The 23,827-nt window shown below is 48.8% G+C and overlaps 1 protein-coding gene across 2 annotated transcripts in view; it reads right to left on the bottom strand.

Annotated features, from left to right (window-relative positions):
- The window catches only part of fbxl2 (F-box and leucine-rich repeat protein 2), a 355,919-nt gene that overhangs the window by 15,173 nt on the left and 316,919 nt on the right, over positions 1-23,827 (bottom strand). For both annotated transcript variants that reach the window (XM_072467253.1, XM_072467252.1), the window contains one exon: positions 2,535-2,747. In XM_072467253.1, coding sequence (XP_072323354.1) covers positions 2,535-2,747 — 213 coding nt within the window. The remainder of the gene's footprint in view (positions 1-2,534; positions 2,748-23,827) is intronic.

Raw genomic sequence — 23,827 nt, 5'->3', positions numbered from 1 at the left:
AGGAAAAGTCAGAAGTGCAGTTGATAGGCTACACACCGTTTTGCCCGCCTGAGTTGACACAATCAAAAAAGGAGAAAATTCCACCTATTTGTTTAATAAGATATGGCCTATGTAAATTGTAAAATGTCACCACAGTTGCAGAGGACCACAGGCTGCTCTCCCCTTTGAGAGCTGACGGGTGGTGATTTAACCTCAGGGTCACCACACTTCAGGTGAGGGGCAATGTTGAAAAGGCGGGACCTTCAGCCAGTACGGGAATTGAACCCGCACTATTGGTGTTGCTCTGCATCACGATCCAGCCGCCCAGCCCACTGAGCTGACCAGCCAATGTTCACTGATGAAATTGTGATTCAGTATGGATTTTTGTTTTTTTGAAGTCATTTTCAACGCTTTTAAAGCTGGCTTATTATTGGACACCCTTATTAAAATGCTTATTCTTGTTAATGATTCAATTTTCAACTGGATTAACAACTGCAGCAGGTTATACTCATGTTATACTTATGTTCTATTATGCTGCACAACTGCACTGGTTCATGGAAGATATTACTTTTGTGATCATTCAAATAAATTTTAGTGGAAAAACCAGTGAAATTTCAAGTTCATTTTTGGTGATATTTCCCTATTCATTGTCTTTATCCTCTCAAAGAGCTCCATTGTCAAGCATGGTAGCACTGTGGTTAGCACAGCTGCTTCACAGCTCTAGAGTCCCAGGTTCAATTCCTGGCTTGGGTTACTGGCTGTGTGGAGTCTGGATGTTCTCCTCGTGTCTGCGTGGGTTTCCTCCGGGTACTCCAGTTTCCTCCCACAGTCCAAAGATGTGCCGGTTAGGTGGATTGGCCATGATAGGCCCTTAGTGTCCAAAAAGGTGAGGTGGAGTTCCTGGGTTACAGGGATAGGGTGGAGGTGTAGGCTTAAGTAGGGTGCTCTTTCCAAGGGCCGGTACAGACTCAATGGGTCGAATGGCCTCCTTCTGCACTGTAAATTCTATGAAGATCTATGTTCTTTATTCCCAAAATCTGTAGAGGCTGCCTGACTGGGTTGCAGGTGCATGTCTGGGTTCACCACCTGCTATCAGGCTCACACAGATATTTCCCATCCAATTACAAAAATTAAGACTAACGGATCATGTAAATATATCTTCCTATTTAGGTCTACACTTTCCAGGCCTGTAAAAGTAAATGATGCAGAAATATATTTTGTGCATTTTTTTTAGTAACAGACTATCAACAAGAGCCACACTACACATGATAAAATATCTAGACTTAAGGAACTAAAAATTTATAGCAAGTGGTATTGGATTGGCCATCTGTCATACATAACATTCGATATTCAATTCTACTGTCGAAAATGGAATTAAATATCAGGCATATTAAATATCATATCATATGATGTCCAGCTGATGTGCTACTGCTTAATTTGCATAACCCACAGATGCTAATTTCTAGCTGAAGAATTCAACACTTACAAAAATACATAGTCAGGTATCCTTTATCTGAAATGCTTGGGGCCGATTGCATTTCGGATTTCAGGTCATTTTGGTTTTCGGGTACTGCCTATAAACTTACATTACAATAGCCTAAGCTGGCTATAGTCCAAAATAAATAAAATGGCTAGAAAAGTAAGATGCATCACTGAATAATAAATACAGGGTGTCTGTCATAAGTTTCTTTTTGACATGCTCACTACAAAAATTGCAAGGTAAACAGTGCAGATAAACTGCTAGACTTCCCACATTAAAGGTTGAAAAAAAGTGTGGTTTTCGGAGTGTTTGGTTTTCAGATTTATGGATAAAGGGTACTCGACCTGTAAAGGCAAGTTTCCTTTTTCTCACTTTGATGTAACTCCTAACCAGAATTTACGTTCGCTTTCTCTCTGCTTTTCGTGATGACCCTCCTCCTGTCTCTTGCCCACGGGTTACTTTAGAGGAGTACCTTCATAGAATTTACAGTAACCCCCCCGCCATTCAGCCCATCAAGTCTGCACCGGCCCTTGGAAAGAGCACCCCACCCAAGTCCACACCTCCACCCTATCCTCGTAACCAGCAACCCCACCTAACCTTTTTGGACATTAAAAATTTAGCATGGCCAATCCACCTAACCTGCACATCTTTGGACTGTGGGAGGAACGCGGAGCACCCAGAGGAAACCTATGCAGACACTGGGAGAACGTGCAGACTACGCACAGACAGTGACCCAAGACGGGAATTGAACCTGGGACCCTGGAGCTGTGAAGCAACAGTGCTAACTACTGTGCTACCCTGCGCCTATTACTCATACTTCTGGCAAGGGTCATTGGATGGTAAATACAAAGTTCATTTGTTTTCACCATTCGGGTTTGGTTAATACAGAAGCACACTTTTTGTTGTTAGACCAGGTAGATATCAAACATAGAACTTGCCAGGTCTGTGTGTCTCAGTACAATACCTTTTGTTGCATTTACCACTCAATCCAAGCAGTAAGGTTCAATTTGTTGGCTTCTTAGTCTCTTACACTTCCTTTAGTTAAAAATAAAGTTGAGCCAAAGTTGTTCTTTACCCTTATTCTTTTGATTCCTGCCCGGGTGACTTGCTGACAGTCATACAATTCTATTCTCTCCAGGTTGTGACACATCTTCAGATGTTCAAGCGTCACATCAGTGATGAGGGGACAGTTGTCTAGTTCTACAACCTGAAGTCTTTCATGGCCACATGGACTGTTGCTTAGATGACGGATACCATCGTCTGTGATCAGTTCACAGTGTGATAAACTCTGCAAGACAAAAGAAAGAACTAAAATTATGTTTCATGCTACAAAAACTGAATCAATGGAACATCAGTTGCCTTTATTTTGGTTTGCATGTTTTAAACTGCAAAAGAATATTATTGCGGCTATGCTGAGCTAAGTCGCACGTTCGGCAGCTCCCGCCAGAAATGGACTTTTGGGCTCTTCTTCAGGGCCCCAGCGGGATTTGTTCCGACAGTTCCCAGTGTGGGAAGGTGACAGTGCGATTTCCCCGGCACTGTATGGATTGGACCAGGAGTGGAGCGGTGAAAAAAGTGATTTTGGTGCAGCAAAAAGTGCGAGGGAGGAAAACCAAGATGGCGGCGGATGGAGGCCAGGCAGCGTGGGCGCAGTGGTCGCAAGAGTAGCAGGAGTTTCTCAAACGCTGCTTCACGGAATTGAAAGCAGAGCCACTGGAACCGATGAAGGCTTTGATCGACAAGCTGGTCGAGACCCAGAAGGCCCAAGGAACGGCGATCCGGGAGGTGCGACAGAAGGCCTCGGAGAATGAGGACGAGATATTGGGCCTGGCAGTGAAGGTAGAGGCGCACGAGGCGCTGCATAAGAAATGGCAAAGTTCGAGGACATGGAGAATCGGTCGAGGAGGAAGAACCTGCGGATTCAGGGTCTCCCGAAGGGAGTGGAGAGGTCGGATGCTGGAGCATACGTGGTCACGATGCTGAACACGTTGATGGGCGCGGGTGCCTTCCTGAGGCCCCTGGAGCTGGATGGGGCCCACCTAGTCCTGGCAAGGAGGCCCAAGTCTAACGGGCGGTATTGGTGCGGTTCCACCGCTTGGTGGACAGGGAGTGTGTCCTAAGTTGGGCAAAAAAAGGAGCGGAGAAGCAGGTGGGAGAATGCAGAGGTCCGTACATACCAGGACTGGAGCGCGGAGGTGACCAAGAAGAGGGCCGGGTACAATCGGGCTAAGGCGGCTCTGCATCGGATGGGAGTGAACTTTGGGATGCTGCAGCCGGCGCGACTGTGGGTTACATTTAAGGACCGGCACCATTACTTTGAGACGCCGGAGGAGGCGTGGACCTTTATCCAGGCCGAAAAGTTGTACACGGACTGAAGGTTGATTGTGAGGAGATGTCGCGGGGGGGGGGTTACTGTGCTTTGGGGGATGTTCTGGTCTGTTCTGTACTGTTTCCATGGGTGCTGGGTGGGGTAGGGTGAAATGGTTCGAAGTGGGGGTTTTGGGAGAGTGTGGTGGTTGGAAAGACGAGGCCCCGTTTTTTTTTTTGGGGGGGGAGAGACAGGAGGTCTGAGGTGGGGAGCTGGGATTAGGCTGCAAACGGGAGCTGCGCCGGCGAGGGCGCGGTCGGTTTGATGGAAAGCACGGGATTTTTCCCACGCTAGGGAAGGAAGGGGGCGGGGCCGGGGGAAGGGCGGTGTTGGAGAGGAGCGCCCGCTGATGGACAGGTGGTGGGGGGGGGGGGGGGGGGGGGGGAGGACTACGACACTGGGGCGTCGATGGGAGTGGCGGGAGTGACCATGGTCAGCAGGAGTCAGCTGACTTACGGGAGTGCTATGGGGGGAGCAACGCAGCTCGGGGGGGGCCTAGTTTGGGGCAGGGGGTTGGGTTACTGCTGCATTGGCCAAAGGGGAGCTGGAACTCGGAGAGAGAGTCGGAGCTGGGGTCTGCCGCTAGGGGGAATGGAGAGGGCGGGAGGCGCGGGCACGTGGTTGGCCTAGAAAAGGGGATGGCTAATCGGCAGGGGGGGTGGGGGCGGGAAGCCCCCTGATCCGGCAGATAACTTGGAATGTGAGAGGCCTGAACGGGCCGGTCAAGAGGGCCTGTGTGTTCGCGCACCTGAAGGGACTGAAGGCAGATGTGGTTGTGCTCCAGGAGACGCATTTGAGGGTGGCAGATTATGTTAGGCTGAGAAAGGGGTGGGTAGGGTAGATTTTCCACTCACGGTTGGACGCAAAGAATCGAGGTGTGGCGATTTTGGTGGGGAAGCGGGTGCCGTTTGAGGCACTGAACATCATGGCAGACAATGGAGGTAGGTATGTGATGGTGAGTGGTAAGCTGCAGGGGGTGCGGTGGTATTAGTGAATGTATATGCCCCGAATTGGGACGATGCCGGATTTATGCGGCGCATGTTGGGCCGGATTCCGGACCTGGAGGCAGGGAGCTTGATAATGGGGGGGGGGGGGGGGGGGAGAAGAGAGAGACTTCAACACAGTACTGGATCCAGCATTGGACCGCTCCAGGTCCAGGATGGGTAAGAGGCCGGTGGCGGCCAAGGTGCTGAGGGTGTTTATGGACCAGATGGGAGGAGTGGACCCATGGAGGTTTGTCAGGCCGGTGGCCAGGGAATTTTCCCACGTCCATAAAGCCTACTCCCGGATAGACTTCTTCGTTATGAGCAGGGCACTAATCCCGAGGGTGGAGGACACGGAGTATTCGGCCATAGCCATCTCAGACCATGCCCCGCATTGGGTGGAGCTGGAGCTAGGGGAGGAGAGGGACCAGCGCCCGCTGCGGTGCCTGGATGTGGGCTTGCTGGCGGATGAGGTGGTGAGTGGGTGGATCCGGGGGTGCATTGAAAGCTATCTAGAGGCTAACGATAATGGGGAGGTGCAGGTGGGGGCGGTCTGGGCGGCGCTGAAGGCGATGATTAGGGGAGAACTAATCTCCACTAGGGCCCACAAGGAGGGAGAGATTGGTGAGGGAGATTTTAAGGGTTGATAGGAGGTCTGCAGAGGTCCCCGAGGAGGGACTACTCAAGGAGCGACGAAGCCTCCAGGTCGAGTTCGACCTGTTGACCACCAAGAAGGTAGAGGTGCGGTGGAGGAAAGCGCAAGGGGCGGTTTATGAATACGGGGAGAAGGCTAGCCGGATGTTGGCACACCAGCTTCGGAAGCGGGAGGCAGCGAGGGAGATTGGGGGAGTTAGGGATAAAGGGGGGAACACGGTGCGGAGTGTGGTGATAATAAATGGGGTATTTAGAGACTTTTATGAGGGGCTGTATAGGTCTGAGCCCCCGACGGAGGAAGGGGGGATGCGTCGATTTTTGGATCGGCTGAGGTTCCTGAGGGTATCGTTGTATGCCGATGACCTGTTACCGTATGTGGCGGACCCAGTGGGGGGGGGATGCCGGAGGTGATGCAGACCCTCAGAGTGTTTGGGGACCTTTCCGGATATAAGTTCAACGTGGGGAAGAGTGAGCTCTTCGTGGTACGCCCAGGGGACCAGGGAAGGGCGATAGACGAGCTTCCATTGAAGAGGGCGAAAAGGAGCTGGGGGGTCCGACACAAGCTCAACTTGACGCGACTGGTGGAGCAGATGGAGGAGTTTAAAAGGTGGGATATGCTGCCACACTCCCTGGCGGGTGGGGTGCAGTCGGTGAAAATGACGTTGCTCCCGAGGTTCCTTCTTGTACTCCAGTGCCTCCCCATCCTGATCCCCAAGGCCTTTTTTAAGCGGGTCAGCAGGAGCATCATGGGATTCACGTGGGTGAAAAAGACCCCAAGGGTGAGAAGGGTGTTTCTGGAACAGAGGAGGGTTAGCATTGCTTAATCTGTGTGGGTACTACTGGGCTGCCAATATGACGATGATACGCAAGTGGGTAATGGAGGGGGAGGGGGTGGCGTGGCAGAGGCTGGAGATGGCGTCCTGTGTGGGCACGAATCTGAGAGCACTGGTGACAGCACCGCTGCCGCCGATAAGGTACACAAGTCCGGTGGAGACGCCACAGGGGTGGGTAGAGGCTTCGGTTTGGTCCCCGATCCGAGAGAACCATCGGTTCGTCCCGGGGAGAATGGATGGAGGGTTCCTGAACTGGCACAGGGCAGGAATTAGAAGGATGGAGGACCTGTTTATAGATGGGACGTTTGCGATCCTTGGGGCGCTGGAGGGTCTGTGCAAGGGTTCTTCAGGCGGTAGGGAACCGTTCCTAGACTTTCTAGCGGAGCGTTAGGAGGTGGTCAGAAGCAGCAGCAACCCGGGGAGGGGGAGGGGGATGTACTTTGTGTTTACTATAGAACATAACTGCGCAGTACAGGCCCTTCGGCTCTCGATGTTGCGCCGACCTGTGAAACCACTCTAAAGCCCATCTACACTATTCCCTTATTGTCCATATGTCTATCCAATGACCATTTGAATGTCCTTAGTGTTGGCGAGTCCACTACTGTTGCAGGCAGGGCATTCCACGCCTGGACTACTCTCGGAGTAAAGAACCTACCTCTGACATCTGTCTTATATCTATCTCCCCTCAATTTAAAGGTATGTCCCCTTGTGCTAGACATCACCATCCGAGGAAAAAGGCTCTCACTGTCCACCCTATCCAATCCTCTGATCAACTTGTATGCCTCAATTAAGTCACCTCTTAACCTTCTTCTCTCTAACAAAAACAGCCTCAAGTCCTATTGCGTTTATTGTTGCTTAATGGGGGTTTGTATATTGGGGGAATTCGTGATATAGTTGTAAGATGTTTATTTATGTGTTCTTTGTTTTTCTTTTTTCTGTAAGGAAATATGTTTGTTGAAAATATGTAAAAATTTGAATTAAAATAGTTTTTTAAAAAAAGAATATTATTGCTAAAGCTCTTACTCCACAGACTAAAATCCTTATCTTTAAGAATCATTGCATAATTGTGGAATGGTTACAGCATAACAGGAGGCTATTTGGTCTGTTGTGTCAATGCTGGCTCTCCTGTAAGAACCATTCAACTAGTCCCACTTCCCTGCTTTTTCCTATAGCGTTGCAAATACCTTCTCGTTAGATAATTATCCAATTCTCTTTGAAAGCCACAATTGGATCAGTCTCCACCATACTCTCAGGCACTGAAATCCAGACCCTAACCACTTGTTGCGTAAAGCTTATTTTCCTCATGTCATGATTGCTTCCTTTGCCAATCACCTTATAATAGTGTCTCTGGGTTCTGGACCCTTCCACCAAAACAGTTTCTCCCTATCTGTTCCGTCCAGGCCCTTCAGGATTTTGAACACCTCTATTAAATCTCCTCTCAACCTTGCCTTCTCCCAATCTTTCCATATAACTGAAGTCTCTCATCTTTGAAACTATTCTTGTAAATCTTTTCTGCACCTTTCCAATGTCTTCACATCAATCTTGAAGTGTGATGCCCAGAATTGGACACAATACACCAGTTAAGACTGAACAAACTTTTTATAAAAATTCTTGCTTTTATACTCTATTTATAAAGCCAATGGTCTGGTACGCCTTATTAACAGCTTTCTCACCCTGCCCTGACACCTTCAAGGATTTGCACATATCTAACTCCAGATCACTGCTGGTACACCACTTTTAGTGTTGTATCCTTTACTTTTAATACCTCTCCTCATTCTTCCTATCAAAATGTATCCCTTCACACTTAAACAAGCAATACTGCCTGCTCCCTGTCACTCAGACAGCTTTGTATGCATGTTGCTATTGTCTCTTTGAGTCTATAGGCTTCAAGTTTGCTGACAAGCCTGTTATGTGGCACTTCACCAAACACCTTCTGGATGTCCATGTACACCATATTAACTGCATTATTCTCATCAACTCTCTCTGTTACTTAACTGAAAACTTAATCAAGTTAGTTAAATATTATTTAATATTTAATATATATAATTTATATATATAGATAATATAATATATATAATTTATATTAAAATTTACAATATATATATTATATATTAATATATATATTTAATACAGGCAGGGGCTGGTTTAGCACACTGGGTGAAATCGCTGGCTTTTAAAGCAGACCAAGGCAGGCCGGCAGCAAAGTTCAATTACCGGACCAGCCTCCCCGAACAGGCGCCGAAATGTGGCGACCAGGGGCTTTTCACAGTAACTTCATTTGAAGCCTACTTGTGACAATAAGCGATTTTCATTTTCTTTTTTTTTTTTTAAAATATGTTTTTATTAAGAATTTTTCAACAATATTTTCCACCATAAAAACAACCCCCCCCCCCCCCCCCCCGTAATAAAGAAAAGAAAGAAAGCTCGTGTGGCAAGACATGAACATAGCAAGTCAATGAGATACAGAACTTCGTACATAGGATTCTTCCCGTACATGTCAGTTTCCGGATCATTCATATATTTTCTTGCTCAAATGCCCCCCAGAGAAACCCCCCCTTCCCCCTCTGCCCCCCCACACGAAAGATGTCCCCCCTCCCCTCCTGGGTTGCTGCTGCTGCCGTCCGACCCTCATCTAACACTCCGCGAGATGGTATAGGATCGGTTGCCACCGCCTGTAGAACCCCTGCACAGACCCTCTCAAGGCAAACTTCATCCTCTCCAACTTGATAAACCCAGCCATATCGTTTATCCAGGCCTCCACGCTGGGGGGCTTCGCCTTCTTCCACATTAGCAAGATCCTTCGCCGGGCTACTAAGGACGCAAAGGCCAGTATGCCGGCCTCGTTCGCCTCCTGCACTCCCGGCACGTCCACTACTCCAAATATTGCTAGCCCCCAGCTTGGCTTGACCCGGACTTTCACCACCTTAGATACTGTTCCCGCAACTCCCTTCCAGAACCCCTCCAGTGCCGGGCATGACAAAAACATATGGACATGGTTCGCCGGACTTCCTGAGCACATCCCACATCTGTCCTGCACCCCAAAGAACCTACTCAGCCTCGCCCCCGTCATATGCGCTCTATGAACCACCTTAAATTGTATCAGGCTGAGCCTGGCACACGAGGAATAGGAATTAACCCTACTTAGGGCCTCCGCCCATAGCCCCTCCTCAATCTCCTCCCCCAACTCCTCTTCCCACTTACCCTTCAGCTCCTCTACCAAAGCCTCCCCCTCTTCTTTCATCTCCTGGTATATCGCCGACATCTTGCCCTCCCCGACCCATACGCCCGAAATCACCCTATCTTGAATCCCCTGTGCCGGGAGTAGCGGAAATTCCCTCACCTGCCGCCTCACAAACACCCTCACTTGCATATATCTGAAAGCGTCTCCTGGGGGTAGCTCAAACTTCTCCTCCAGCGCCCCTAAGCTCGCAAACGTCCCGTCAATGAACAGGTCCCCCATTCTTCTAATCCCTGCCCGATGCCAGCTCTGAAACCCCCCGTCCATCCTTCCTGGGACAAACCGATGGTTGTCTCTAATCGGGGACCATACCGAGGCTCCCGTCGCACCCGTGTCATCTCCACTGCCCCCAGATCTTTAGTGTTGCCGCCACCACCGGGCTTGTGGTGTACCTCGTCGGCGAGAGCGGCAGCGGTGCCGTCACCAGCGCCCCCAGGCTCATTCCTTTGCAGGACGCCATCTCCAGCCTCTTCCACGCTGCCCCCTCTCCCTCCATCATCCACTTACGGATCATTGCCACGTTGGCTGCCCAATAGTAACCACCCAAATTCGGCAGCGCCAACCCTCCTCTATCTCTGCTACGCTCCAGGAACCCCCACCTTACCCTCGGGGTCTTAATCGCCCACACAAATCCCATAATGCTCCTACTTACCCTCTTAAAGAATGCCTTAGTAATCACAATTGGGAGGCATTGGAATACAAAAAGAAACCTCGGGAGGACCACCATTTTAACCGACTGTACCCTACCCGCCAGCGAGAGTGGCAGCATGTCCCACCTTTTAAAATCCTCCTCCATCTGTTCCACCAGTCGCGTCAAATTAAGTTTGGTGCAGTGCCCCCGAGCTCCTAGTTACCTGAATCCCCAAGTATCGAAAGCTCCCTTCCGTCCTCCTCAATGGTAAGTTGTCTATCCCTCTTCCCTGGTCCCCCGGGTGGATCACAAAGAGCTCGCTCTTTCCCACATTGAGCTTATAGCCCGAAAAGTCTCCAAACTCCCGTAGGATCTGCATTACCTCAACCATCCCCTCCACTGGATCCGCCACGTACAGCACAGGTCGTCTGCGTACAGCGACACTCGATGTTCCTCTCCCCCTCGAACCACCCCCTTCCATTTCCCCGACTCCCTTAACGCCATGGCAGCACGGTAGCATTGTGGATAGCACAATTGCTTCACAGATCCATGGTCCCAGGTTCGATTCCGGCTTGGGTCATTGTCTGTGCGGAGTCTGCACGTCCTCCTCGTGTCTGCGTGGGTTTCCTCCGGGTGCTCCGGTTTCCTCCCACAGTCCAAAGATGTGCGGGTTAGGTGAATTGGCCAATGATAAATTGCCCTTAATGTCCAAATTGCCCTTGGTGTTGGGTGGAGGTGTTGGGTTTGGGTGGGTGCTCTTTCCAAGGGCTGGTGCAGACTCGGGGGGCCGAATGGCCTCCTCTGCACTGTAGATTCAATGATAATCTATGATTAATCTAGGACAAAGGTTCGGCACAACATCGTGGGCCGAAGGGCCTGTTCTGTGCTGTATTTTCTATGTTCTATGTTCTATGGCCAAAGGTTCAATTGCTAATGCAAACAGCAGAGAGGACAGGGGGCACCCTGTCTCGTCTCTCAATACAACCGGAAATACTCCGACCTTCGCCGGTTCGTGACCACACTCGCCACCGGGGCTTTATACAGGAGCTTGACCCAACTGATAAACCCTCCCCCGAACCCAAACCTCCTCAACACTTCCCAGAGATACTCCCACTCTACCCGATCAAAGGCCTTCTCCGCGTCCATGGCTGTCACTATCTCCGCTTCTCCCTCCATCGATGGCATCATTATCACATTTAGGAGCCTTCGCACATTAGTATTGAACTGCCTACCCTTTACGAATCCCGTCTGGTCCTCGTGAATCACCCCCGGGACACAGTCCTCAATCCTCGTGGCCAATATTTTTGCCAGCAACTTAGCATCTACGTTAAGGAGCGAGATTGGTCTATACGACCCACATTGCAGTGGGTCCTTATCCCGCTTCAAGATCAAAAAGATCGTCATCTCCGACATTGTCTCCCCTCCCTTGCTTCATTGAAGGTCCTTACCAACAACAGGGCTAACAGGTCTACATACTTCCTATAGAACTCCACCGGGAACCCATCCGGCCCCGGGGCCTTCCCTGCCTGCATGCTCCCCAGTCCCTTAACCAGCTCCTCCACCCCAATTGGCACCCCCAAACCAACCACCTCCTGCTCCTCCACCCTTGGGAACCTCAATTGGTCCAGAAATCGCCGCTTCCCCTCTTTTCCCCCTGGGGGCTGGGACCTATACAGCTCCTCGTAAAAGGCCTTAAAAGCCTCATTCACTTTCACCGCACCGTAGTTCCCCTGCCATCTTTGACTCCGCCTATTTCCCTCGCTGCCGTCCTCTTACGGAGCTGATGTGCCAGCATCCGACTCGCCTTCTCCCCATATTCATATTTCGCCCCGTGCCTTCCTCCACTGTGCCTCTGCCTTCCCTATGGTCAACAGGTCAAACTCCGTCTGGAGACTTCGTCTCTCCTGAGTAGTCCCTCATCAGGAGCCTCTGCATAGCTCCGATCCACCCTTAAAATCTCCCCCACTAACCTCTCCCTTTCCCTGCCCTCTCTCTTCGCCCTGTGAGCCCTGATGGAGATTAACTCTCCCCTGACCACTGCCTTCAGCGCCTCCCATACTACTCCCACTTGCACCTCCCCGTTGTCGTTGGCCTCCAGATACCTTTCGATACACTCCCGTACACTTCCTCGTCTGCCAGCAGTCCCACATCCAACCTCCACAACGGGCGTTGGTCCCGCTCCTCATCCAGCTCTAGCTCCACCCAATGCGGCATGGTCTGAAATGGCTATGGCCGAATACTCCGTTCCCTCTACTTAAGGGATCAGTGCCCTGCCCAGAACAAAAAAATCTATCCAGGAGGGGGCCTTATGTACGTGGGAGAAAAAAGAAAATTCTCTGGCCAAAGGCCTGGCAAATCTCCACGGATCTATGCCCCCCATCTGGTCCATAAACCCCCTAAGCACCTTGGCCGCAGCCGGCCTCTTCCCCGTCCTAGATCTAGAGCAATCTAATGCTGGGTCCAGCACCGTGTTAAAATCCCCACCCATTATCAAGCTCCCTACCTCCAGGTCTGGAATACGCCCCAACATCCGTTTCATGAATCCAGCATCGTCCCAGTTTGGGGCATATACATTCACCAGTACCACCTCCGTCCCCTGCAACCTACCACTCACCATCACGTATCGGCCTCCCTTGTCCGCTACTATGTTCTTGGCCTCGAACGACACCCGCTTTCCCACCAGTATTGCCATACCTCTATTCTTCGCATCCAGCCCCGAATGGAACACCTGTCCTACCCATCCCTTCCTTAACCTGACCTGCCACCTTCAGATGTGTCTCCTGAAGCATGGCCACGTCTGCATTCAGTCCCTTTAGGTGCGCGAACACTCGGGCCCTCTTAACCGGCCCATTTAGGCCTCTCACATTCCACGTGATCAGCCGGATTGGGGGGTTACCACCCCGCCCCCCCCCCCCCCCCCCCCCCCCGCACCGACTAGCCATCTCCTATCTTAGGCCAGTCCCGTGCCCTCGCCTCCCGCACCCTCCAGTCCCCCAGGTGGGGAACCCCCGTCCCGACCACCTCTTCCATTTTCAGTTCCCCCTCGGACAGTGCAGCAGCAACCCTAAAATCCCCCCTCTTCCCCCCCCCCCCCTGATCCACATCTAGCTCTTTTGCTCCCCCCATGTTGCTTCCGTGAGTTAGCTGACTTCTGATGACCCCGGCTTCCCCCGCCTTCCCGTTGATCTCCCCGTGTGGGAGTCTCTCCTCCTCCTAACCTTCCTCCACCCCCCCTTTTTTTCCTGAATGAGCCCCGCCCCGTGTCGCAGCTCCTATTGCGGCCATTATCCCAGTTCCCTCATCCCCGAGTCTCACCTCCCTCCAGCACCGACGCCCACATTCTCCATCATCATAATCTCGTCTACAAGAAAAGAAAAAAGGACTTTTAGGAATTTTAACCAGAGCTCTACTCACATCCCCATCCATCGTTCCACCCATGAAGTATTCTTTGCCCCTATTTACAGCCCCCATATACAACCAACATCTCCCCCCCCCACAACCACATTCCCTCAGTTCGCGTCCAGTTTTTCCGTCTGGCTAAAGGTCCAAGCCTCTTCTGGCGTTTCAAAATAATGGTGTCGGTCCTGATAGGTGACCCACAGTCGCGTAGGCTGCAGCATGCCGAACCTGACTCTTTTTTTATGCAGCACCGCCTTGGCCCGGTTGAAGCCAGCTCTCCTCCTCGCCACCTCCGTGCTCCAATCCTGGTACACTCGGATCACCGCATTCTCCATCTACTGCTCCGCACCTTCTTGGCCCATCTCAGCACGCTTTCTTTATCCACGAAGTGATGGAACCTTGCCACTATCGCCATTGGCGGCTCATCAGCCTTGGGTCTCCTCGCCAGTACCCGGTGAGCCCCCTCCAACTCCAGGGGGGTCGGAGGGGACTCCGCTCCCATCAGCGAATGGAGCATCGTACTCACATACGCCCTGGCGTCAGCTCCCTCCACTCCTTCGGGAAGACCCAGAATCCGGAGGTTCTTCCTCCTCGACCTGTTCTCCAGGACCTCGATTCTCTCGGCCCACCTCCTGTGCACCGCCTCGTGCACCTCCATTTTTATCGCCAGGCCCAGGATCTCGTCCTCGTTATCATTCATTTTATCTTTCACCTCACGAAGCTCCACCGCCTGGGTCCTCTGGGTCTCCTTCAGCCCCTTGATCACCAACAGCATTGGCGCCAGCACCTCCTTTTTAAGCTCCTCCACACAGCGCTTAAGAAACTGCTGCTGGTCCGGCCTCCATGCTGCTCGATCTCCGCCCTCCACCATCTTGCTTTTTCCCCCTCGATTTTGCCGCTGCTCCAGAGCCTCTTTTCTTGCCGCTCCACCGCTGATCTCGGCCATATATTTTAAGGGGGGACCTTACTGCACCTTCCCACACGGGATCCGATCAAAAAAGCTCCGTTGGGGCTCCTCTTGTGAGCCCGAAAGTCCGTTGTCGCGGGAGCTGCCGAAACGTGCGGCTTAGTTCCGCATCGCCGCAACCGGACCGATTTCATTTTCATTCATTTATTTGCCTATAACAAATCTATGTGGTTCTCCATAATTAATCAACATTGTTAAACATGATTTGCCTTTCACAAATCCATTCTGGCTTCACTTAATTTCCACATTTGTTCAAATGACTGCTAATTTTTTCCTGATTATTTTTTCTGAAAGCTTTCCCACCACTGAGGATAAACTGGCTGGTTTATAAGCTGCTGGATTACATCCTTTTTTGAGCTAATCATCTGCAATTCTCCTGTCCTCTGATACTAACCCTGTTTCACTGGCAGATTACTGCCAATGCTTCCACAATTTCCTCCTTACTTCCCTCAGTATCTTCAGATGCATCTCATCAGATCTTGGTGAATTTAAGTACAGCCAGTGGTGGGTCAATTGCATAGAGCCAGAGGTGCAATATAGGAGTACGGGGAGAAGGCCAGCAGGATGCTGGCATACCAGTTGAGGAAACAGGTGGCGGTGAGGGAAATTGGGACGATGAGAGATGACAGGGGTACAGTGGAATCGGAGCCAGAGGGGGTGAATAGGCTTTTTGAGTCCTTTTACTGGAAATTGCATAATTTGGGGCCTCCGGTGGGGGATGAAGGGCCGAGACAGTTTTTTGGTGGGCTGGAGTTTCTGAGGGTGGAGGAGACGAAGGTGCAGGGTCTGGGGGTCCCGATCAGATTGAGGGTGATAGATTGCATGGGGTCGATGCAGGTGGGGAAGGCCCTGGGTCTGGATGGATTACCAGTCGAGTTCTAGAAGTTTGGGTCTAGAAGCTGGGGCCCCTGCTAGTCGAGATGTATGAGTCGATGGAGAGGGGAGGGCTTTTCACAACACTGTCTCAGGCTTCGATATCGCTTATTTTATACAAAGACAAGGACCTGGAGCAGTGTGGATCATACTGCCCGATCTCGCTGTTGAATGTTGATGCAAAGTTGTTGGCGAAGGTGCGGTAACATGGATAGAGAATAGTGTCGGGGGTGATAGGTGAGGAACAGACGGATTTTGTGAAGGGGCACCAGCTGTCGGCGAATGCACGGAGGTTACTTAATGTAATTATGATGCCCTTGGAGGATCGAGAAGCTGAAGTGGTTGTGGTGATGGATGCAGAGAAAGCTTTCGATCGGGTGGAGTGGGCGTACTTATTCGAGGTGCTGGGGCGGTTCGGGTTTGGGACTGGGTTGGTGAGTGTTTGGACCAACAAGGTCAGCTCAGAGTACTTTGGGTTGTCGGGGGGAAAAGGCAGGGGTGCCCGCTCGCACCATTGCTCTTTGCCCTGGCGATTGAGCCAGGGACTCGGGCGGGTGGAGGAGTATTGAGTGGGGAGAGGTCGCACCAAATTTCTTTGTATGCGGATGATCTCCTGCTGTATATTTCGGACCCGGCTGGGAGCTTTGATAGCATCATGGGGATTTTGGGGGAGTTTAGCTGCTTTTCTGGGTACAAGCTTAACGTGGGGAAAAGTGAGGTATTTCCAATTTAGAGGAGGTTAGGGGAACTGCTGCCCAGGTTGGTAGGGGTGAGTTTTCATTACCGTGGGATAAAGATGGTGTAGAGTTGGGCACAGCTGCATAAGTTGAACTTGGCATGGTTGGTGGAGGGAATGAAAACAGACTTTAAGAGGTGGGATGTGCTGGCATTGTCATTGGCTGGTTGGGTCCAGATGGTGGTATTGCAGAAGTTTTTGTTTGTGTTCCAGAACCTCCTGATTTTTATGCCCAAGTCCTTTTTAGGAAAGGTAATGGGATGATTTTAAGGTTTGTATGGGTGGGGAAGGCTCTGCGGGTCAGGATGGTGTTCTTGGAGAGGGACCGACGAGGTGTGGGGGGGGGGGGGGGGGGGGGGGGGGGGGGAAGTTAAATGGTGCCGAGCCTGTTAAACTACTATTGGAAAGCAAACATTGCAATGATTAGGAAATGGCCAGTGGAGGAGCAGCTGGTTTGGGGGCGGCCTTGACAGTTTGAGGGCACTGTTGTTGGTGCCTCTTCTGTTCCCGCCTGTCAGGTGCTCCATGAGCCAGGTGATGGTATCAGCACTGAGGGTGTGGAACCAGTGTTGGTAGCACTTTGGAATGGAAGGCATGTCCCTGTGATCGCCGATTTGCAATAATAGGCTTGCACTGGTACGGTTGGATGCGAGGTTCCAGCGGTGGCAGCAGGTGGGGATCTAATATTTTAAGGATTTGTTTGTTGGAGAGAAGTTTGTAGACCTGGAGGAGCTGGAGGGGACGTATTAGTTGCCAAAGGGGAATGGGTTCAGGTATCGGCAGGTTAGGGACATCATGAGGAAGGAGGTGCCACTGTTTCCGATACTGCAGGATAAACTCCTGTCCGATGAAATAAGGGAAGGCAAGGTTACGGATATATATGTGGGGCTGTTGAAGAGAGAGAGTGCTACTGTGGAAGAGGTTAGGCATAAGTGGAAGGACCTGGGTGGGGCAGTGGGGGCTGGAATATGAAGTGAAGCTTTGCGGAGCTCCTCGTTGTGTGCAAGACAAAGTAAAGTGATGCACAGGGCCCACAGGAGGTTGTGAGGTAACCCCAAGTCCAGAGGTGGTGATGTTTGGATCTGCAAGAACAGGCGGGGAGAGAGGCCGATGTGTTGTCCCTTTGCCTCCCGGATAGCCCGGAGACAGATTCTGTTGTGCTGGCGGGGCACGGAACTGTGAAGGGCAGGGGTATGGTTGAGCAATTTGGCAGAGTTTATGCATTTGGAGAAGATCAAGTTCGCCATACGAGGTGCGAAGGAGGGGTTCACCTCGAGGTGGAAGCTGTTCATTGACTACTTTAAGGAGTATGTAGTCATCAGCAGGGGGGGGGGGGGGGGGGCAGTTGTTTTTTTGTGTTTGAGCTGCAGGAGGTGTGGGTGAAAAACTAGAAATGGGGGCAGGTGTCGAGCTGGCAGTGAGGAGAGTGGGGGGCGTTTGTAGTTGTTTCCTGTTACCCGCGGTTGGCTTTTGTGTTTCTTTGTTATGTATATATTTGAAATAGCCTTCAATGTTTCAAAATAAATAACTGGGAGTTTGAATTTGTCTTTAAAAGTTACTGGTCTCATTCAAGATCATAATATACTAGCTTTGGAGGCAGTACAGTGAAGCTTTGCAAGATTGGTTCAAGGGAAGAGGGTTGGTCTATGATGAAAGGCTACTTAAAGTGGGCCTATTTGCTCTGGAGTTTAGAAAAATTAGAAGAGATCTCATTAAAATATACAGGATTCTGAATGGGCTTGATAGAATAGTGCAGAGCTGGTTTCCCCTGCTTGGGAATCTAGAACACAGGAGCACAGCCTCAGGATAAGGGGTGAAGTATTTAGGACTGAAGTGAGAAGTTTCTTCATTAACAGGATTGTGAATCTTTAAAACTCTATACCATAGAAGTTTGTGGACGCATCATTCCGAATATACAAGGCCAGCATAGACAGAGTTTTGATCTTTCAGGGAATCAAGGTAATCAGGGAACAGGCAGGAAAGTGAAGTTGAGACAGATCAGCCATGTTTGTACGGAGTGGCAAAGAAGGCTGAAGGGGCCATATGGTTTATTGCTGTTCCTATTTCTTATGTTCTATGTTAAGATATTAGAATCCTCCTGTAACAATAGGGGAAGCAGCAGTATGCAGTCTAAAGGTTTGGGATTTAAGGCACATTACAGGATTAAACCCCATAATCTCAGCTAACACTTCGGTGCAATCCTGAGGGAGTGCTGCATGGTTAGAGATACGGATGAAACTATAAACTAACTCCACCTGCTCGTTTGGATGGACATAACTGTTACTATTAAGAGAACAAAGTGCTTCCCCAGTATCCTGGGCAACACGTTTGTCTCAATTACCGCCACCAAAATTAAACTACCTCATTCGTCAGTCATTTGGAATTGGTGGGATATTGATGTGCTACAATTGGTTGGCAAGTTGGCCTATGTAACACTTCCAAAGGGAATTTGTTGATTGCAAAGCATTTCATATGTTCTAATGCTATATAAAAGAAACATTAGGAATGTACAGTATTTATTTCTATAGTAAATATCTGCACCTTTTGATAATGCACGAATACAGGGCTGGAAGACTCTCAATTCTGTTCAAATTCATAGAGACATGAATGAATATCAATGAATACCAACAATAGTGCTAGTAAGATTCGTCTTATCTCTTGTTCATAGATAAGTCAGTCCGGTTGAATGAATGGAAGCAAAGTTTTTATTTCTTAAAAACACATTTTGGTACATTCACACGATATTAACTGAAAATGCTTTCTCCGTGTCTCTCGAAGTGTCTGCTGACTTCTGTGCCACGTTCAAACTCTCTATGTCTGTCTGGTCTAAGCTAGGATATTGTTTCAATCTTGTTGAATGTACCTTCATATCAGATAATGTCAGAACTTGGAGTTCATTACTTGTAACACTTGATACAGTCATGGACAGTGTTTATAATTATAATCATAATTATAACTTACTCATCAGTAATTTTCAGGAATCTTTTTTAGGTAATATTTTCAAGGACCCTCTATAATTGCTGAATCCAACCGTGCTAATGTGAATAAAAGACTGCAGAGTACCTAATATTCGCCATATCATCATTCACGGCAGCAGGAGGTTTAAAGTGGATAGTTCAACCAATATTCTTAGAAAGTAAGTGAAAAAAAAAATCGCAATCCAAATGAAACCAATGATTGTTAACAAACTAAACATAATTGAAAAGGGACAGTATAACTGTAATATTTGACAACACGCAGACTAAAAATGTTAATTGATTCATAGACTTTCCAATGAAAAGAAATTCAGGATAATAATTGTGATTGAGGTGTAAATAGTTTAGCAGGCTAACCAACAGTTTGGTCTAATATAACACATCAGATGCAATAAATAGTGGGATAAAAGCAAAATACTGGAATATGAAACAAAAACAGAATATGCTGGAAATTTTTAGCAGGTCTGACAGCATCTGGGGAGAGCAGAGCTAACGATTTGAGTCTGGATAACTCTTCATCAGAGCTGAAATGCAATGTTTAGTTAGCTTTCCACTAGTGTGAATGAAACCTGAATCCTTCAAACAGTGCCATGTTGAAGGCTGGATGAATTTGAAATGAGGATACTTGGATGGTTTGGTACTTATTGTGGTTGGAAAAGGAAGATATCTGTTTAAATTACTAGCTCAAATGAGGATTTGATAGTGTGGACATGTCATTGAGAATTGAAGGGGAAGTAAACAGTGACTTGTCAATGTGAATAATAGAAAGAAACGCAGCAACCCATACGGTTCAGGCATCAAGGAATAATGCAGAGTTTTGGAGGATCACCTCACAAATAAACTGGCTTGGGATGAAGATAATATTTAGTATCAAAGTGGCTAGCTTGAGATTGAAGATGACAATGGAAGAAGACACACACGGAGCAAAAAATGTACATCTGAGGTTTCCATTCTGCAAACACCATCCTATTAAAACACCTCCAGCATAGTAAAACATTCTAAAGAGCTTCAAAAAAGCATAATGAAACAAAATTTGACATCAAGCCCTGTAAGGTGATGATAGGTCATATGACGAAAAGATTGGTCACAGAAAAGTTGCAAGAAACATCATAAATGAAGAAAGTGAGGTAGAAAGGCAGAGAGACCTCGGGAGGGAATTCCAGGGCAGCTGAAGATACGGCCACCATGGTGAAGTGATTTAAATTGGGGATGCTCAAGAGGCCAGATATCTCAGGGGCTTGTAGGGCTGGAGAAGAGACAGTTAGGAAGGTGTGAGGCCACAGAGGAATTTGAAAACAAGGATGAGAATTTTGAAATTGAGGTAAGTCAATGAGCACAGGGCTGTTGGGTGAAAGAGACTTGTTTTGAGTTTCGATACGCACAGCAGAGCTTCGGATGAGCATCCATTTACGGCAGGTGGGAGACGGGATGCCACAGGGAGTGAATTGCAATCACCAAGTCTAGAGGTAATAAAGGTAGGATGAAGGTTCATACTCCCAGAAAGCCTTGATCCACTGCAATTCGCATATCGCCGCAACTGGGCCACAGCAGAAGCCATCTTCCTGGCCCTACACTCATCCCTAGAGCATCTCGATAACAAGGACTCCTACATCAGACTCCTATTTATTGACTACAGCTCCGCCTTCAATACCATAATCCCAGCCAAGCTCATATCAAAGCTCCAAAACCTAGGACTTGGCTCCTCTCTCTGCAACTGGATCCTCGTCTTTCTGGACCCACAGAACACAATCAGTAAGAATAAACAACACCGCCTCCACAAAAGTCCTCAATACCGGGGCCCTGTAAGGCTGCGTACTTAGCCCCCTACTCTACTCCCTATACACACATGACTGCGTGGCAAAATCTAGTTCCAAATCCATCTACAAGTTTGCTGACGATACGACCATTGTGGGCCGGATCTCAAATAACGACGAGTCAGAATACAGGAGGGAGATAGAGAACCTAGTGGACTGGTGCAGCGACAACAATCGCTCCCTCCATGCCAGCAAAACTAAAGAGCTGGTCATTGACTTCAGGAAGCAAAGTACTGTCCACACCCCTGTCAGCATCAACGGGGCCGAGATGGAGATGGTTAGCAGTTTCAAATTCCATGGGATGCACATCACCAAAAATCTGTCCTGGTCCACCCACGTCGACGCTACCACCAAGAAAGCACAACGGCGCCTATACTTCCTCAGGAAACTAAGGAAATTCGGCATGTCTACATTAACTCTTACCAACTTTTACAGATGCACCATAGAAAGCATCCTAACGGGCTGCATCACAGCCTGGTATGGCAACTGCTCGGCCCAAGACCGCAAAAAACAGCCCAGTCCATAACACAAACCTGCCTCCCATCCATTGACTCCACCTACACCTCCCGCTACCTGGGGAAAGCGGGCAGAATAATCAAAGACCCCTCCCACCTGGCTTACTCACTCTTTCAACTTCTTCCATCGGGCAGGAGATACAGAAGTCTGAGAACACGCACAAACAGACTCAAAAACAGCTTCTTCCCCGCTGTTACCAGACGCCTAAACGACCCTCTTATGGACTGACCTCATTAACACTACACCCCTGTATGCTTCATCTGATGGCAGTGCTTATGTAGTTACATTGTATACCTTCTGTTGCCCTATTATTTATTTTCTTTAATTTATTTTTCATTTCATGTACTTAATGAGCTGCTTTCAGAAAAATACTTTTCACTGTACCTTGGTACACGTGACAATAAACAAATCCAATCCAATTAGCTGAGTTGAGGCAGGGATGGAGTTGCATGAAGTTATGGAGGTGGAGATAGGTGGTCTCAGTGATTGTGCGGATAAGCAGTCAGGCATTCAACTCTGGCTCAGGAATGACACCAAGGTACCGAATGGTCTTGTTCAGCCTCAGACAGTTGTCAGGGAGAGGGATGGAAAAGGTAGTTAGGGAAGGAATTTGTGGCAGGAACTGATGACAATCGGTCTTCACAATGTTTAGTGGGAGTTCTGCTCACCCAGTAGTCTGACAATTTAAAAACAATGGCGAGGTAGAGAGGTGGAGCTGAGTGTTATCTTCAGATGATGCCATTGATGGGGAACATATAAATGAGAAACAAGAAGAGGCGAGTGATAGATTCTTAGGGGGCTCCAGAGTGAACAGTGCGGGAGAGGTAAAATAAACCACTGCAGGTCATTCTCTGGCTAAGATTGGACAGGGAAGAAAAGAAAGAAGTGAGTGCAAGCCCCGTTCAGCTAGATGACCGAGGAGAGGCTCTGGAAGGGAAGAGTGTAATCAACGGCATGAAAAGCCGCAGAAAACAGGTCAAGAAGGATGAAGGATAGTTTACTCTGGTCACAGTCATGAAGGATATCATTTTTGACTTTGTTAAGGGCTGTTTCCTGACAGTGCTAGGATTCAAACATGGGAGTTCCAGGAAAGGTGGACATGGATTTGGGAAGCAGCAGCAGATTTATGAACTTTGAACAAAAAATGGAGGTTAGTTGAAAACAAAATACTCTGGATGCTGGAAACCTGAAATAAAAACAGAAAATGCTGGATAAACTAAGAAGGTCTGACAGCATCTGTGGAAAGAGAACCGATCTAATGTTTTGAGTAAATTTACAGCCTACCACAGTTCCATTTGAGCTTACATTACATGTACTAAATAAATGGGCAATTTAAAAAAAAAATTAAAATTGTTGTTTTAGGTGAGAAAGAAGCAGGCTAATTAAGTAATTAATAAATAAGAAACTCCAACAGCAAAAAAGAATATGGCAGCAATACCCTGAGAGAAATTATTTCTAGAAGCACTTACGTCATCTAATTGACTTTCTATAAAGTCCCTTTATAGAAAAAATTCCAAATGCTGTTTCTCTGAGATTTTGATAGATTTTCTTTAACCAGTTACAATGGATGATCAGGAATCCCCTCCCCCCCACCCCAACCTCCACGAGGTATTTTAGTTCCAGTTTGACCACCTTCTGCTCGATTTTGCACAAGATGGTGCAGGGTGAAGTGAACCTAAGATGGAATTTTGCGTTATTCCCAGTTTTTACTTGCTTAGATTTTTTTTTCAATAAACATTTTATTGATGTATTTTTTTGACATTGTAACAGCAGCAACATAAACACTTCACATCAACATATAAACATAGTGCAAATATCACCGCCCTTCCCCACAGGTCCCACCATTACTTATCCCCTAATCTACGCTAACCTAACCCCCTACCCCCCCTTCCTCTGCTGACAATTAATTCTCTGCGAAGAAGTCGATGAATGGTTGCCACCTCCAGGCGAACACTAACAATGACCCTGTCATGGCGAACTTAATTTTCTCCAGGCAGAGAAAACCAGCCATGTCCGATAGCCAGGTCTCCGACTTCGGGGGCCTCGAGTCCCTCCATGCTATTAATATCCGCCTCCGGGCTACCAGGGAAGCAAAGGCCAGAACGTCGGCCTCTTTCTCCTCCTGGATTCCCGGTCCTGCGACACCGCGAAAATCGCCATCTCTGGACTCAATGCCATCCTCATATTTAATACCTTGAACATGACATCAGCAAACCCCTGCCAAAATCCCCTCAGCTTTGGACATGCCCAGAACATGTGGACATGGTTCGCTGGTCCTCCCACACATTTTGCGCACCTATCCTCCACCCCAAAGAATCTGCTCATCCGGGCCACTGTCATGTGAGCCCGGTGCACGACCTTGAATTGGATCAGGCTGAGCC

This window comes from Scyliorhinus torazame, chromosome 11 (assembly GCF_047496885.1).
Source record: "Scyliorhinus torazame isolate Kashiwa2021f chromosome 11, sScyTor2.1, whole genome shotgun sequence".
NCBI classification, from domain to species: domain Eukaryota; kingdom Metazoa; phylum Chordata; class Chondrichthyes; order Carcharhiniformes; family Scyliorhinidae; genus Scyliorhinus; species Scyliorhinus torazame.
The sequence above is the reverse complement of the archived record's forward strand: the minus strand, read 5'-3'. Positions and strand labels throughout refer to the sequence as shown.